Here is a 13,350-nt window from a genome sequence, read left to right on the forward strand (position 1 = left end):
AAACCACTGATCCGTCTTCTCCCACTGTGCAGATATTCCTTAACTTTCCAGGGCCCTGAGGAGCTGTGAGGAAGCTGGCTTGGTGCTCCCTGGCACAGCTGTGCTGAGCTCAGCCTGCAGTTAGCCCAGCACCCCCTCTGTCCTGTGGGGAGGGGATGATGTGGCCCATAGGTCTCCAGAAACTTCCCCTAGGAAGAGGGGCTCACCACAGCCCCACAGTGGTTTGGATAAGAAGGTGGTGGTGTCCCGGGTATGAAAACAGTTTCCATTTACTCATCTCTGGGTATCCAAGTCCTCCCTTGGACGATGTCACTGTTTTGTGTTCTCCACGCATGGGACGGTGCCCCCACCCCTCCTGTTCTCCCCCGTCCTGGGGCTGCCAAGAAGCCATCTTTAGCATGGAGACCAGAAAGAAAGAGGCTTGTGTGTGGCTTGCCTGTATTCCACCCCCCACTCCCCACCCCTCACTATTTTTTTCCTGGTGTGTTTTGTTTTCATAACACAACAAGAGCCTTAGGGTGTGTAAAAGCATTGTTGAACACTTGGTGAGGGTAACTTGTCCAAACAGAGCAGGATGCCAAAGCAGGGTGCTGTGGGCAGGTGATGTGCCCTCGGGTTGCTGAGCTGGCACCTGGCTTGGAAATATCTCTAGGGTTGTGGGGTCTGCTGTGGCTGGCTGTGAGGTGGCTGCCCCCAGGACGGGCTTCTGTCTTCCCTCCCCCGCAGGGAGCCCAGGACAAGGGCTTGGCCTTTCCATCTGACCCCAGCCTGGATGGCATGCTCCCCTCCCAGGTGAGCTCACACTTGCCTTCTACCAGGCATGACGCTGGGTGGGTCAGCTACTTCGGAAGAAGCCAATGTGTATGGTTCATTCATTTAGCAAGTATTTATTAGGCCAGGCCCTGGGCTAAGCACTGAGGATGCAGTTCCTGGACCCTGATTAGCAGACCCAGCGGTTTAGTCTGGAGGTGGTATTGATTCCATGAGGTGGAAGGGTCTTGAATGGGAGACGGCCCCATCTGGAGTCAGCCAGGGGGCTGCTTGTGGGGAGTTTCTACAGGATGTAAGGAGCCGGGTCCCTCCCTGGACTCTGGGGGTGCTGAGTGATGGAGTGAGGCACCGTGAGATGCAGAGGCACAGCGATGGCCCCCCGGGTGGTTGTCGAGCACACAAGGGAGGCAGGGCTCTGCTGCCACTTGCCTTGGCCTGGGCTTTGGTTGTGTGGTCTGTTGAGAGGTAAGATAAACATGGCTTGTAGATAAACGGATGTCCCTCTCAGTCCTGGTTAGTGGGTTGTAAGATGACTGGAATGACAGCTAGAGGTACAGTTATAATCAACCATCCGGATCCTGGTCACATCTGGGTGCCCAGAGCCGAGGTGATGAGCCTCACCTGGGACTTCAGCCAGGTGGTGGGATTGGTGGGTGGGGGGCGGGGGCAGGTGGAGCCACACTACTGAAATGTCTTGACAGCCAGAGGGGAGGTGAGATGTCTTCAGGGCCCAGGATTTTTACTTTCCCTTTGTAACTTGAGTGGGCTTCGTTCTCCTAAAGACTGTGGGGATGATACCCTTGCTTTCTAGTGTATAAATCTGCATGACCCAGCCCTGAGGTGGATTTGACATGAAGTAATCTAATATACAAGCACCCAGGTGTTTCTTCTTCACGTTCATTCTGCCCTCGTCTGTTCCCGCAATGCCAGTGGGTGGCTCCAGTACCTGGTGGAGCCCATAAGGAGTCCTCGTGCTCCTCTGTGGAGTCCCACCAGCAAGACAAGGCCACGAGCGCCAGTTTGGCTTGGGGTTTGATCTAGGGCACAAAGGAAGGACTGGTCCCAATTCCAATGTCATCTCGCAGAGCTGGGCCTGTACTGTCTTTCAGACAGAAGGCAACTCAGCGAACCAGAACATTGACTGTTGGTGGCTCATGTGCTTGCTCGTTTCTGTATTGCGTTTTGACTTTTTGATCTGGGGGTGTACAGAGCATCATCCGAGATGGTCACTCAACAGGAGCAAACAATCTGCGAGAACAAGTTACAACTGAGCTCTCTGCAGACTGGCCTCCTTGCATTTTCTGGGCTGGCTCACTGTGAAGTCGCCTGGAGGTTAAGTTATTGTCCATCGCCCTTTCCCAGCTGTCCTTGCTCCCAGTCCCCTGGCCATGTCCCCTTCCCCAGGAGGCCAAGTGGCTCTTGAGGCAAGAGGGGGTCATAAAAAAGTGGCCCAGCTCAGAAAGCTCTGGGGAGCCTCGTCAGCCACAGTTCTCATCATCCTCTTAGCCAGCACTGTCACCCCCAGAGAGAGCGCAGGGCACAGGTGGAGCTCTTACTGTCTTCTGGGTACATGGCACAGTTCTTTTTTTTTTTCCCCCCCTTAATTTATATATATATGTGTGTATACACATAACTTATGTATATGTAAATATATATACACATATATATCCCAAACAACATTAGAATAGTTTACTTTTAAAAATTACTGCAATCCCAACATCTTAATTACATATATTCATGTTTCTTCTTAAAAAAGCCAAACTCTTTTTGTACATTTTAAACCTACTGAAGCAAAATGGAATACTAGTTACATAAATTTATGAAATAGAACAGCACCGTTCTTAAAAACAGATGGGCCCCTCCTCCAGCTCAGTGTGGTCACAATTAAAACCCCACTTGGGGGTACTTCCTGGGGAAAAGCCTGGAGTGGGGGCCTGGAGGCATCTCCGTAGCTGCAAAGCCTCCCTGCCTCGGTGTTTGCAGGATGCCTGGCAGAGAGACAGTGGGAGGGAAAGCATCCTCCAGGTCCATGTCCCGAGAGGCTGGTTTGCTCCCCTGGGCTGAGCGTGGGGCTGGCTGCGTGGCCCTGGGGGAGCCATTTTCCATTCCTGAACCTCAGTTTTCTTACCTGCAAAGTAGGGGGTTGGACTTGACCTTCAAGCTCCTTGCAGGTTCTGTCATCCTGGGGTTTGTGGTCTTTGGTTCCTTGATCGCGCAGGTGTGGGGATGAGATCCCTGTTGGTGAAGTGGTGGGGATGGCTGATGGCTGCTTCCATTTTGAAGGAAAATGGAAGCAATTTTTTTCTGTTTCTCAGCTTGGAAACTCATTCAAGAATGAGTGAAACCTGAGAAGTCTTTCCCCAGAAAAATGCATACACACACCACGGTCAGCATACACTTCAGGGGCCCCAGAGCCTTGTGGAAGCCCACCCGTGGAATCCCCCATCCAGAAACCCTGTGCTTGGGAGGGCAAGACAGCATTAGGGGAGGCAAGGCCTCCTTGCCTGGAGCTTCCGTGTAGACCTGATCCCATGGGACAGGGAACTGCACTGCCCACCCAGGCCTCTTGGATGCAGCTGAACTGGGGGTGGGCCAGTGAGATGGAGGTAGAGACTGCGGCTGTCCTTAGGCACGGGGGTGGCGCTGGCACCCTGCAGTAATGCAAGCCACATTCGAAGCCCGTGTTCGTCAGAGGCAATGGTGCTCTAAAATGTGGGGCACTCAGCAGCTGAGCAGCTGGTGATTTATGTTCCCTCCCGGGCCTTGCAATTCCAGGCCCAGGCTGGGGGAAACCCCTCATGCCGCTTTCATTGTCTTGACCTCCTAGTTGGAAGGTGGGGGCTGGGGGTGTGGGGGAGTGGGGTGTGGGAGAGCCCAGGAGGTCCTGGGTGCTTTGGGGGTGAAAGGGCTGGGATGGCTGAACAGTGAGTGTGTCACAGCCAGAGAGATTAGATTAGGGAGGCAGACAGAAGTAATGATTAACTTTTCCAGTCTGCACACTGTCTCCAGTCTGTCCTCCTCTTGTTTTTCCCCGGGAGTGTACAGTGTGGCCTGGGCTGGCCTGGCCACGGTGATGGGTTGTAAAGAAAGGCAGAAGGAATGAGGACGGGAGAGAGTGGGGGTGGGGGAGCAAAGAAGCTTGCAGAGATGGAGGCTTTTCCATCAGATCCTGGGCTGGAATTTATTGGCCGGAATGCAGTAAATGTTCAAAATGCCATCCCGTCCAAACAGTTTTCATAATTGTTGTGGAACATGGGAGCTGGGGGAGGGGCAAGATGAAAAGGACTTTTGTTTCTCACTGTGTTTTTCCATGTCTTCGGACAGTTTTCCTACTCTCTAGAAAAACTAGAATTGAGGGGGAGCCGTGGGGTGGGGGCCGGGCAGGGCCTGCCTTTTGGTCTTAATACCTTCCAGGGAAGAGGAGGTGAGGGTAGCACAGGGCTTTATTAAATGGGGCCCACAGTAAAAATAGCTTGCCAGAGGGCCTTTCTTGCACATACAGAGCCCCCAGACCTGCAAAACAAGGCAAAACCTGGCCTGTACCTCTGGGGTTTTTGTCCTTTCAGGATATTGGCTTATTGTGCATCAATTTTTACTAACTTTTTTACCGAGCTTTCACATGTAGGTACCAAACTTACAAGTGGTCAATAAAAAGAAGAAAATGGGGGGCTTTGGGGTGGTTTGTGAGAAGGCTCTTTGGTTGGATCTGTGTATGCCAGTGAGTGGGGTGTTTGTGTGTGTCTTACCATTCAGTGCTAGCTCCCCAGCTGAGAATCCAGATGGGGAATTTGGGGGATCTCCGAACTCCCTCAGCGTGGCAGGTGGGTGGGTGTGGTTGGAGATTCACCATGACCCTCATGCTGTCTTCTCAGGAAGGGACAGGAAGAGGGTGTCCAAGGTCACCCCTGGGAGAGGCAGGTGAGCAGAGAATGCTTGCACGTCTGGGGTGCTATGTGCAGGTGAGCTGGCAGCATGTACTAGCAGGGACACCCTTGCTCAAGAGAGCTTCTGGGGTACTTGGGGGTGATGGTGGGAACTTTATAAGGCCTAATGGAATGGAAGAGTCTTGACATTCCAACTTGGGGAGTAATTAGGCTGGATGTGCACTGAACAGCCAGAGAGGCGCATTTACTGTCAATATTATGAATGGAGTTGGCTGGCCTGGGAGTCCCCACCCTTCCTCTGAGGCTGCACGGGGAGCACGGGCAGAGCGGGCCTCCGCAGACACAGGCAGGCCGCCGGGTGCACGCTGTAATTTGCATGGCTGAGCGCTGGGGCACAGGAAGCCGCATCAGCCCGACTGGCGAGACAGACAGGAGCTTTTGATTTGTGATGTTCCCTCCCACCCCCGCCCCATGCTACCCTCAGTTATGTTCTCTGATGGTGAGATACTGCCCTTAGAAGGGAACCCTGGACGGGGGGCTTCAGACTTGGATGTTTCAGTGGTGCCCAGAGGTGGGCGGGGCCAGTTCAGAGAACAGGGTAGTTAGTTTTAGTTTTAGTAATTGATTACTCATCCAAATGTGGCTGTAAGGGCACAGACACGCATTGGTCTTCTTGACTAGCAGGATCTGCAGCTGATTTCCCACCAGGCACTGCCAAAGGCAAACTCTCAGGAGAAGTTGCAGAGGGAGGTGGGTAAGGCAGGAGGCAGCCAAGGAGCCAAGCCTGTGCAGACACGGGAAGTATGATGATAAAGGGGAGGCCCTTTAGGGACCCATTTTTTCCTGATGTTTGTTTCGAGACGTACATAGCAAAACCTGACTCTAACCTCCTTTCCCTTTTGATTTTTTTTTTTTTTTTTTTTTTTTGCTGCAAATTAAATGCAAAAATGTGCCCTGCTCCCCAGAGTGATTTTCTTAGCCTCTGGAAGATAGTAAAAAAAAAAAATAATAATGCAACCAGCATTGTTTCATACTGATGTAGCACATGTGAAGCACAGAGCGAACCAGACATGGTGAGGGCTGTAAGGAGCCCTGGGGCCATTTTACTCCATCCCCCTTCATTTTATTTATGGGCAGGTCACTCTGAGACTACGGGAGGTCTCACTTGGCCAAGGTCCCCAAGCAACTTGCTGGCAAAGAAGCCATTCCTCTTTTCTGCTTCTTGGTGCCGGACCCCACACTCAGTTCCAAAAGTAGGCGTTGTCTTTCCAAAGTGTGTTCTGAAGGACACTTGTTTTTCCCTCAAGCATTTGGAAAGGAACCCCTGGGGACCAGTGGCTTTAGAGGCCCAGGGCGGCTGCCTATCCAGACAGTATTCTGGGCATGAATCTACTCTTTGGCAAGTGACGAGCACCTCAAAAGAATGGTGATAGCATGTGCCCTTATGGGGCGGTGACAAGCCACTTAGAACAGGGCCTGGTACTTAGTAAATGCTCATTAAGTCTAGGCATTGGCAGGGCACTATTCTCCCATCAGGGGAGATGGGACAACAGGGATAATTGGGCAGAGTTTTCAGAGCAGCGGGAGAATCTAAGAGAAGGGACCTGCTGAAAACCAAGTAGCCTGTGCTGAGGCCGCTTGTGTTCAGATCCTCACGACCATCCTGTGATGCCAGGGCCAGAACTCCCCGAGGGTCGAGATTCGAGCTGGCAGGGCCCTGGGACCCACAGTTGCACAGCAGCCTTTGAAGGACACCTAAAGCTCCCCACTGGCTGGGCTGGGGAGTCTCCTTAGTGGAGACATTACAGAACCTTGAGAAAAGAAACATCCACCTTTCCCAGCCTGGCCTTCTGCCGGCTAGAATTCATTGATCCACTCGGTGAAAGAGCTTGGGGTGGGAACAGGTTGGGTCCAAGAAATTAGGTTTCCTGGGTAGACGAGAGTTAACCTGGAACGGGCTGGGTCTGTTTGAGCCCTGACGGTGACTGGCTCTGCCCTGCCTTACTTAGTTGCTTAATGAATCAGGCAGACCTTGGGATGACCTTTTGATGTTCTGGATGAACTTGTCCGCATGGGAGTCCAGAGCTGACCCCAGAACTCGCCTCGACAAGTTTGATGTGCTTGTTTTATTTTTTTGGTCATTTGCCTCTTGGAAACAAGAGACCGACAAGGATCCTGGAGAGTATCCAGGATGAGAACAGATTGGGTACACTGGCACTGGGTCCCGCTTTCTCTTGGTAGACAGCGAGCCCTCGGCTGGGAGTGGGCCGCTGGTCTCACCCCGCCAGTTTCCTGCGCAGGGTGGGGAGCGGAGTTGACTGGTGCAGTTGACCTTTGAGATGCCTGATGTAGGGAAGGACAGGCAGGATGAGGCAACCCTTGGTGGCGCCTGGGTCCTGAGGAGGGGGGAGGACCCTGGACCGGCTGCCAGGCAGGGTGTGGCGATGTTTGCGTTTCAGGGCTGTTGGGTTTAAGCCTCCTGTGTGCATGTTTCTGCCCTTCCTTTGCCCTCATCGGCTCGGAGAGGCTTTGGGGGGCAACCCTTCTGCCCGGGCTCCTGTCCTGACTTCTCCGTCCTGTCTTCTGCCCTGCTGGACCACTGGGGAAGGGGGCTCACAGGCTGGTCCAACCTTTGGACTTTGGCAGAGAAAGAACCCTATTAATTCCAGCGGCTGGCAGCTGTGACTGCGGGCTGGTGCCCCCCTCCCCATCTTTCACTCCGGCCCCTTCTGCACCCTGGCTGTTGGGTACGTTTACCCCCAGTGGATGCCAGCTGTGATGGCTCCATCAGTGCTGGCTTCGTTTCCCAAGTGTGTCCCTGTCCTGAAAGGTCAGCATCTTGGCGACATCAGCACCACATTTGTGCAGGTGGATACAGACAGCCAGGTGCAGATGACCCCCCCTCGGGCACGCCCGTGTTCTCAGAATCCCACCCAGAGTTTTCAGAACGGCCCTGCCTCTGGCCTCATGGCTGACTTCAAAGGCTGGAGCCCAGAGGGGGCTCCCCTGAGGACTCTGCTCGGCCTCTCCTCCTTCCCCTCAGTTCTCCTCTTTCTCATCTCACACCTTCAAGCTGAAAATGAGAAGGGGGGACATCCCTTGCCTGTGGCCTTGAGGTCTGGTTACCCTGTGCCGTTGGGATCCCAGGGCGAGGTTCATTCATGGGCCTCGGTCTTCTGGAAGGGTCTGCTCATTCATGACCTGGCTGATTTAAATACCTCTTCGTAAGGCAGTGAGCTCCTTGTTGCGGAGTCCCCCCGACACAAGTGCAGACACAAGGCGAAATCCGTCCCCTTCTCAACACCCACCTCCCCTTCCCTTTTAAAGGGAAGGTTTTATGCTTTTAAGGGAAATGGGGAAGGGGGAGGGAAAAACACCTTAAATGAATTTTAGGCAGATTCAGCATTTTTCTTGTGTCGCTCCCCAAATTCCCTAAACTGTAATTAAAAAAAAAAAAAAAAAGTGTGCTCAGGCATCTGATTAGTTTGCTTTTTACAACACAGCTTTTTTTTGGATGCTTTAAAATGGGAACCCATAAAGTTTCAAAAACAAGACCTTGTACAGTTTTCTGGGGAGCAGGAAAAGCTATTGAAAACACTGGAAAAGGTTATAATGTTGAGGGAAATGAGCAGATGACGGCAGTCTTGGCCTTTGGAGGTTGATAAGCCATGGTGATAAGCCAATGTTGGGTTTCCGTGACTCCTCAGTCCTTGTAGTCATGAGACTTGGGTGTGGGGCTTCACGGCCTCTCGTGGGGTGTCTTGGGAAGCCCCCAGGACTCAGCGTCCACACAGGCCCTATGGGGAGACTTGTGAGCCGTTTCTCCAGCTCAGGTGTATTTTCTCTGAGCCCACATGGTGGGGAGTTGAGGGCAAAAAGGGGGGCCATTGTCCTGGGCCCCCAGAAGGTATGTTGTGAACACTAGGGTGTGCCTTAAGGGGTCCTTCAGTGTTGCTAATGGTTTTGCTGGAGAGTAGGTTTTTGAGTTCAAAAAGTGACCAGGGAAGGGTGAGGAGAGGGGGCCCCCACATCAAGTAGGGGGGTGACTGCTGGGGACCATCTAAGGCAGGCAGGGGTCTTGCTGTGGTAGATTGGGCACAGAGGGGGCTTTCCAGGGCCTTGTTCTCACACAGGGACACCCACATGCTGCCATTTATCTGGGCTGGGCCATTAACCTCAACAGAAAAGGGGCTTTTTCCAGGGGACGTCTGGCAGCAGATTGCTGGGTGGACTGGCGGGCTGCACGGATGAAAGAAACTGGCCAGAACGCCCCCCTTTCTCCCCCCATGTGCCGCTGGGAGGAGTTGAGCCGATCTCAGGCCCCAGCCCCTGCAGATGCAGCCCCCACCCCTTCCAGAGGCAGGGATGGAGGGGGGCCTGGCATGGGAGCAGCTGGCCCTGCCCCCTCCCCTCTGCTAGTCCTGCCAGGTTTCAGTGGCCTGAGCTGCATGAAACAAAGTACTGTGAGGCTCCACTGAGGGTCCCCTGAACCTCTGTCCTCACCCCCTTAGACTCCCCAAATCTTTTCCCAGCCAGGCTTGTGGTGAGTTTAGGTCACAAGTGAGAGCTTCTTACAGTTCAAAACACCCTCCTCCCCAAAAGGCCCTGCATCACCCAGAAGAGGACTTTCTCCTCCCCAGCCCCTTCGCGTGCCCAAAATACGCTCATTCACAGGATGTCGTGGGTCTTCGGTGTAGCTTTCGGAACGGAGCTCTCGGCAGAACAGTTCAAAGATTGCCAGCGCTGGCGAGTTTATTAGCAGTTGATGGATGCTTTGCAGAAACAAGTTAATGCCCGATGAGTCACCTTCTGCTTGGAGTCCCTCTCCTGTTTTTCCATGTGTTTCAGCATGTGCGCGTGCACACACACACGTGCTTACACGCACACACTCGCAGAACACACTCACGCATGTGCTCACACTCGTGGACTCACACGAGTGTTTTATAGGGACACGTGGAGGGGAGCCAGGCTGGCTTTCTGGTATTGATTTTCAGCAGGGTGGGGAGCAAGGGTAAGGAAGGAGCCATCAGCTTCCCCTTTTGTGTAGATGTCTGGGGCCGGCATTCGGGGAGGCCAGTTGGGGTGTCTGTGGAGGACGGTCACTCATGAGCGTGTGGTCGTGGCAGCCTCCGTGGGCCACCTCCGTGGGCCGGCGTGTCTCCAGCCGCAGGGTTTGCATTTATTTAGATTCGTTCCCGGGACTCCTCAACCCAAGACTGGCTGCTGCTTTGGGAAAAAAAAAAAAAAGTTAATGGAACCGACTGATTCCCAGGTCCTGACATGTCGGTCATTTTGGAAGGAGCTGATGTGCAGTGCTGCCCTGGGCAGCAGGACGTGGCGGCCCTCGAGCCCTCCCCTCCCGGCCCTGCATGGTACAGCCGTCGTCACCGACTCCTAGCCCAGTGGTTCCAAAAAACAAAAAACACCTCCCGCTCAACCTCACCAGAGAGTGAGAAGGAAGCGCTGCAGGGAGGGCAGGGTGAGGCCTCCATGGCTGGGCTTTCCCCCCTTCTTTTTCCCCTTGCTTTTCCCCATTTTTGTTAACAAATACAAGACTTCCGGTCTCCACCCTGCCGCCACAAACCACAGCGTTCCTGCAGCCAGCCTGGGCCAGGGAGATTTATGGCTCCCGGCCTGAGGCCCACCCCACCGGCTCCAGCCTTGGGGGGAGTCGGAGTGACAGCCGTGGCTCCCTCTTCCCCCACGGGGTCCCCTTTTGAAAGCCCAAGCGTGCCTGATTAAGAAAATCACCTTCCCAGGCCCCTCGCCCAGGCTGCCTGTGGGAAGTCCCGGGTCCAGGAGAGCTGGGGTAGGGCTTTGGGGCTTCGGGGCAGGATGCCCAGGGAGAACCACATCCTGGTGTGCTTCTGGGAACGGAGAGGGGTGGGGGTCTTCTGAGGTGGGGTTGGGGGCTGCTCATCTTGCATTGAGGCTGGAGGAAGCTGTCAAGGTGTCTGGGGTGACACCAGCCTGCACGTTGTGACTTGGCACGGTGACATGAATTCATCCATTGTGTCCGGAGCTGCTGCTGACAAACGGAGAGTCATTTTTCTATGAGGAAGATAGATGTTTTTGCCCTGAATCATCCCATTTTTACCCCACCAGGCTTCCTTATGATGTGGGCACTGGTTTGAGAGCTGGATGCCAATGCACAGGGACTGCCTACTGGGTAGACCCAGATTCAGGAGACCTGGGCTCTAGGTCTGTTGCTTCCCAACCAACAGACTTTCTGGGTCCCAGTTTTCTTGTGAGGATGACAGGGGCTTGGAGTGACCAGCCTTCAAGGTTCCGGTTTCGAGATCTGTGATTCCATGCCATGTCTAAGGCCCTTTCTAGCCCTAAAACTAGGAGCAGCCCAGATACTAAGAGTCCTCTGGCTCCTGTGCGCTGCGGGGCTGGGGCTCTCTTTGACCAGGTGCTGTGCCCTGTGGGGTGGAGTGGAGGGAAGGGGCACCCGGTGAGCCTCACGCTTACAGGCAGGGCGGGGCTCTCCTCCTAGGTAGACCAGGGTCTCCTGGCACCACCACCATCACCTCCTGCCTGGTATTGAGAAAGTTGCTGGTTATGGGGTGTGTGTGTGTGTGTGTGTGTGTCTTGATTCCAGGAGAAAAAGGATGATGCCAGTTCCCATCAAAATGTCGCACCATTTTGTCTTGTAGATTCCCAACTTCTTCTGGAGCCTGGGGATCGGTCACACTGGTGCGTGGTGGCATACTGGGAGGAGAAGACAAGAGTGGGGAGGCTCTACTGCGTCCAGGAGCCCTCCCTGGACATCTTCTATGATCTACCTCAGGGGAATGGCTTTTGCCTCGGACAGCTCAATTCGGACAACAAGAGTCAGCTGGTGCAGAAGGTGCGGAGCAAAATCGGCTGCGGCATCCAGCTGACACGGGAAGTGGACGGCGTGTGGGTGTACAACCGCAGCAGTTACCCCATCTTCATCAAGTCAGCCACACTGGACAACCCGGACTCCAGGACGCTGTTGGTACACAAGGTGTTCCCCGGTTTCTCCATCAAGGCTTTTGACTACGAGAAAGCGTACAGCCTGCAGCGGCCCAACGACCACGAGTTCATGCAGCAGCCGTGGACTGGCTTCACGGTGCAGATCAGCTTCGTGAAGGGCTGGGGCCAGTGCTACACCCGCCAGTTCATCAGCAGCTGCCCGTGCTGGCTGGAGGTCATCTTCAACAGCCGGTAGCCACGTGGGAAGAGGACGGAGCTTGAGCCGAGCAGGCCACAATTCAAACTACTTTGCTGCTAGTATTTTCCTCCTGAGTGCTTGCTCTTCGTGCAGACTCTTTGGTCTTTTTTTTTTCTCCCCCCTCGTTCTTGTTTGTGTTTTTTTTTGTTTTGTTCTTTGAGAAATAGCTTATGAAAAGAATTGTTGGTTTTTTGGGGGAGGAGGGGGTACGGTTGGCAGGACACCCCATGGTGAAAGGACAAGCAAAAATGAGACAACCACCAAACATAGTGTATGATTGGGGAGTAGTCCTTAACTTGGGGGTCATCATTTCACTTGTCAGAAGTATACATGTGATGAGTGAGTGTGTGTGCTGCGAGTGTGTGCTTGTGTGTGCACCTACGTGTGTGAACGGCAGATGGGGGAAACGGCATCCTCTTTGTGTTCCTTATGGATGTCTCCAGCTGAGAGGTTTGTGGTCCCAAGCTGTGTCTCTCTTGCCCTTTGAACGTGCTTGGTGGGCAGAGTCAGAACCTGGGCGAGCTGGCAGCGGGTGTCCCGACAGCTGCTGGAAGCCAGGCTCTGCCCCCAGCCTGGGGAAGCCCCCGCCCTGCCTCCCCCCTTCTCGGACACGGGCCTGTCCACAGGCTTCCTAGAAGCTACCTGGCTAGAGTCCCAACCAGAACCAGTGGTTTTCACCTTTGCCGCGCCCCCCTCCTGCCACCTGCTCCTGGATCTCTCTGAGAGGGGCTCCCGTGGGCTGCCAGGGCAGCCCTGTCACAGTATTGCTCACCCACCACCCTCTCTGCCCCTTCAGCCTCTCTCCGACCCCAGCGACTTCAGGTTTTTCCCAGACTTAGAAAACCAGCTCAGCACTTTGCTCCCCTCCACAGCCTGCGTGTTGTGCCCTGCTGTTAGACCAGCGAGGGACACTTCCCCGGGGGGACACTTCTCGGTGGCCCCCCTTCCCACCAAGAAGGACCTGGTCCATCATAACCCAAGGTACCCCCGAGGCTGACACCTAACTGTTCTTTCATTTCTTCTACAACTCATACACTCGTATGATACTTCGACACTGTTCTTAGCTCAATGAGCATGTTTAGACTTTAACATAAGCTATTTTTCTAACTACAAAGGTTTAAATGAACAAGAGAAGCATTCTCATTGGAAATTTAGCATTGTAGTGCTTTGAGAGAGAAAGGACTCCTGAGAAAAAAAACCCTGAGATTTATTAAAGAAAAAAATGTATTTTATGTTATATATAAATATATTATTACTTGTAAATATAAAGACGTTTTATAAGCATCATTATTTATGTATTGTGCAATGTGTATAAACAAGAAAAATAAAGAAAGATGCACTTTGCTTTAATATAAATGCAAATAACAAATGCCAAATTAAAAAAGATAAACACAAGATTGGTGTTTTTTTCTATGGGTGTTATCACCTAGCTGAATGTTTTTCTAAAGGAGTTTATGTTCCATTAAACAATTTTTAAAATGCATACTTGATTCC

At 53.2% G+C, this 13,350-nt stretch overlaps 1 protein-coding gene across 2 annotated transcripts in view; it reads left to right on the top strand.

The window, feature by feature from the left end:
* SMAD7 (SMAD family member 7) overlaps positions 1–13,071 on the top strand; it is a 28,984-nt gene extending 15,913 nt beyond the window's left edge. For both annotated transcript variants that reach the window (XM_037805971.1, XM_037805970.1), the window contains exon 4: positions 11,315–13,071. In XM_037805971.1, coding sequence (XP_037661899.1) covers positions 11,315–11,853 — 539 coding nt within the window. In that variant the 3' untranslated portion in view covers positions 11,854–13,071. The remainder of the gene's footprint in view (positions 1–11,314) is intronic.
* Positions 13,072–13,350: the final 279 nt, after the last annotated feature.

This window comes from Choloepus didactylus, chromosome 16 (assembly GCF_015220235.1).
Source record: "Choloepus didactylus isolate mChoDid1 chromosome 16, mChoDid1.pri, whole genome shotgun sequence".
In the NCBI taxonomy this organism is placed as follows: domain Eukaryota; kingdom Metazoa; phylum Chordata; class Mammalia; order Pilosa; family Megalonychidae; genus Choloepus; species Choloepus didactylus.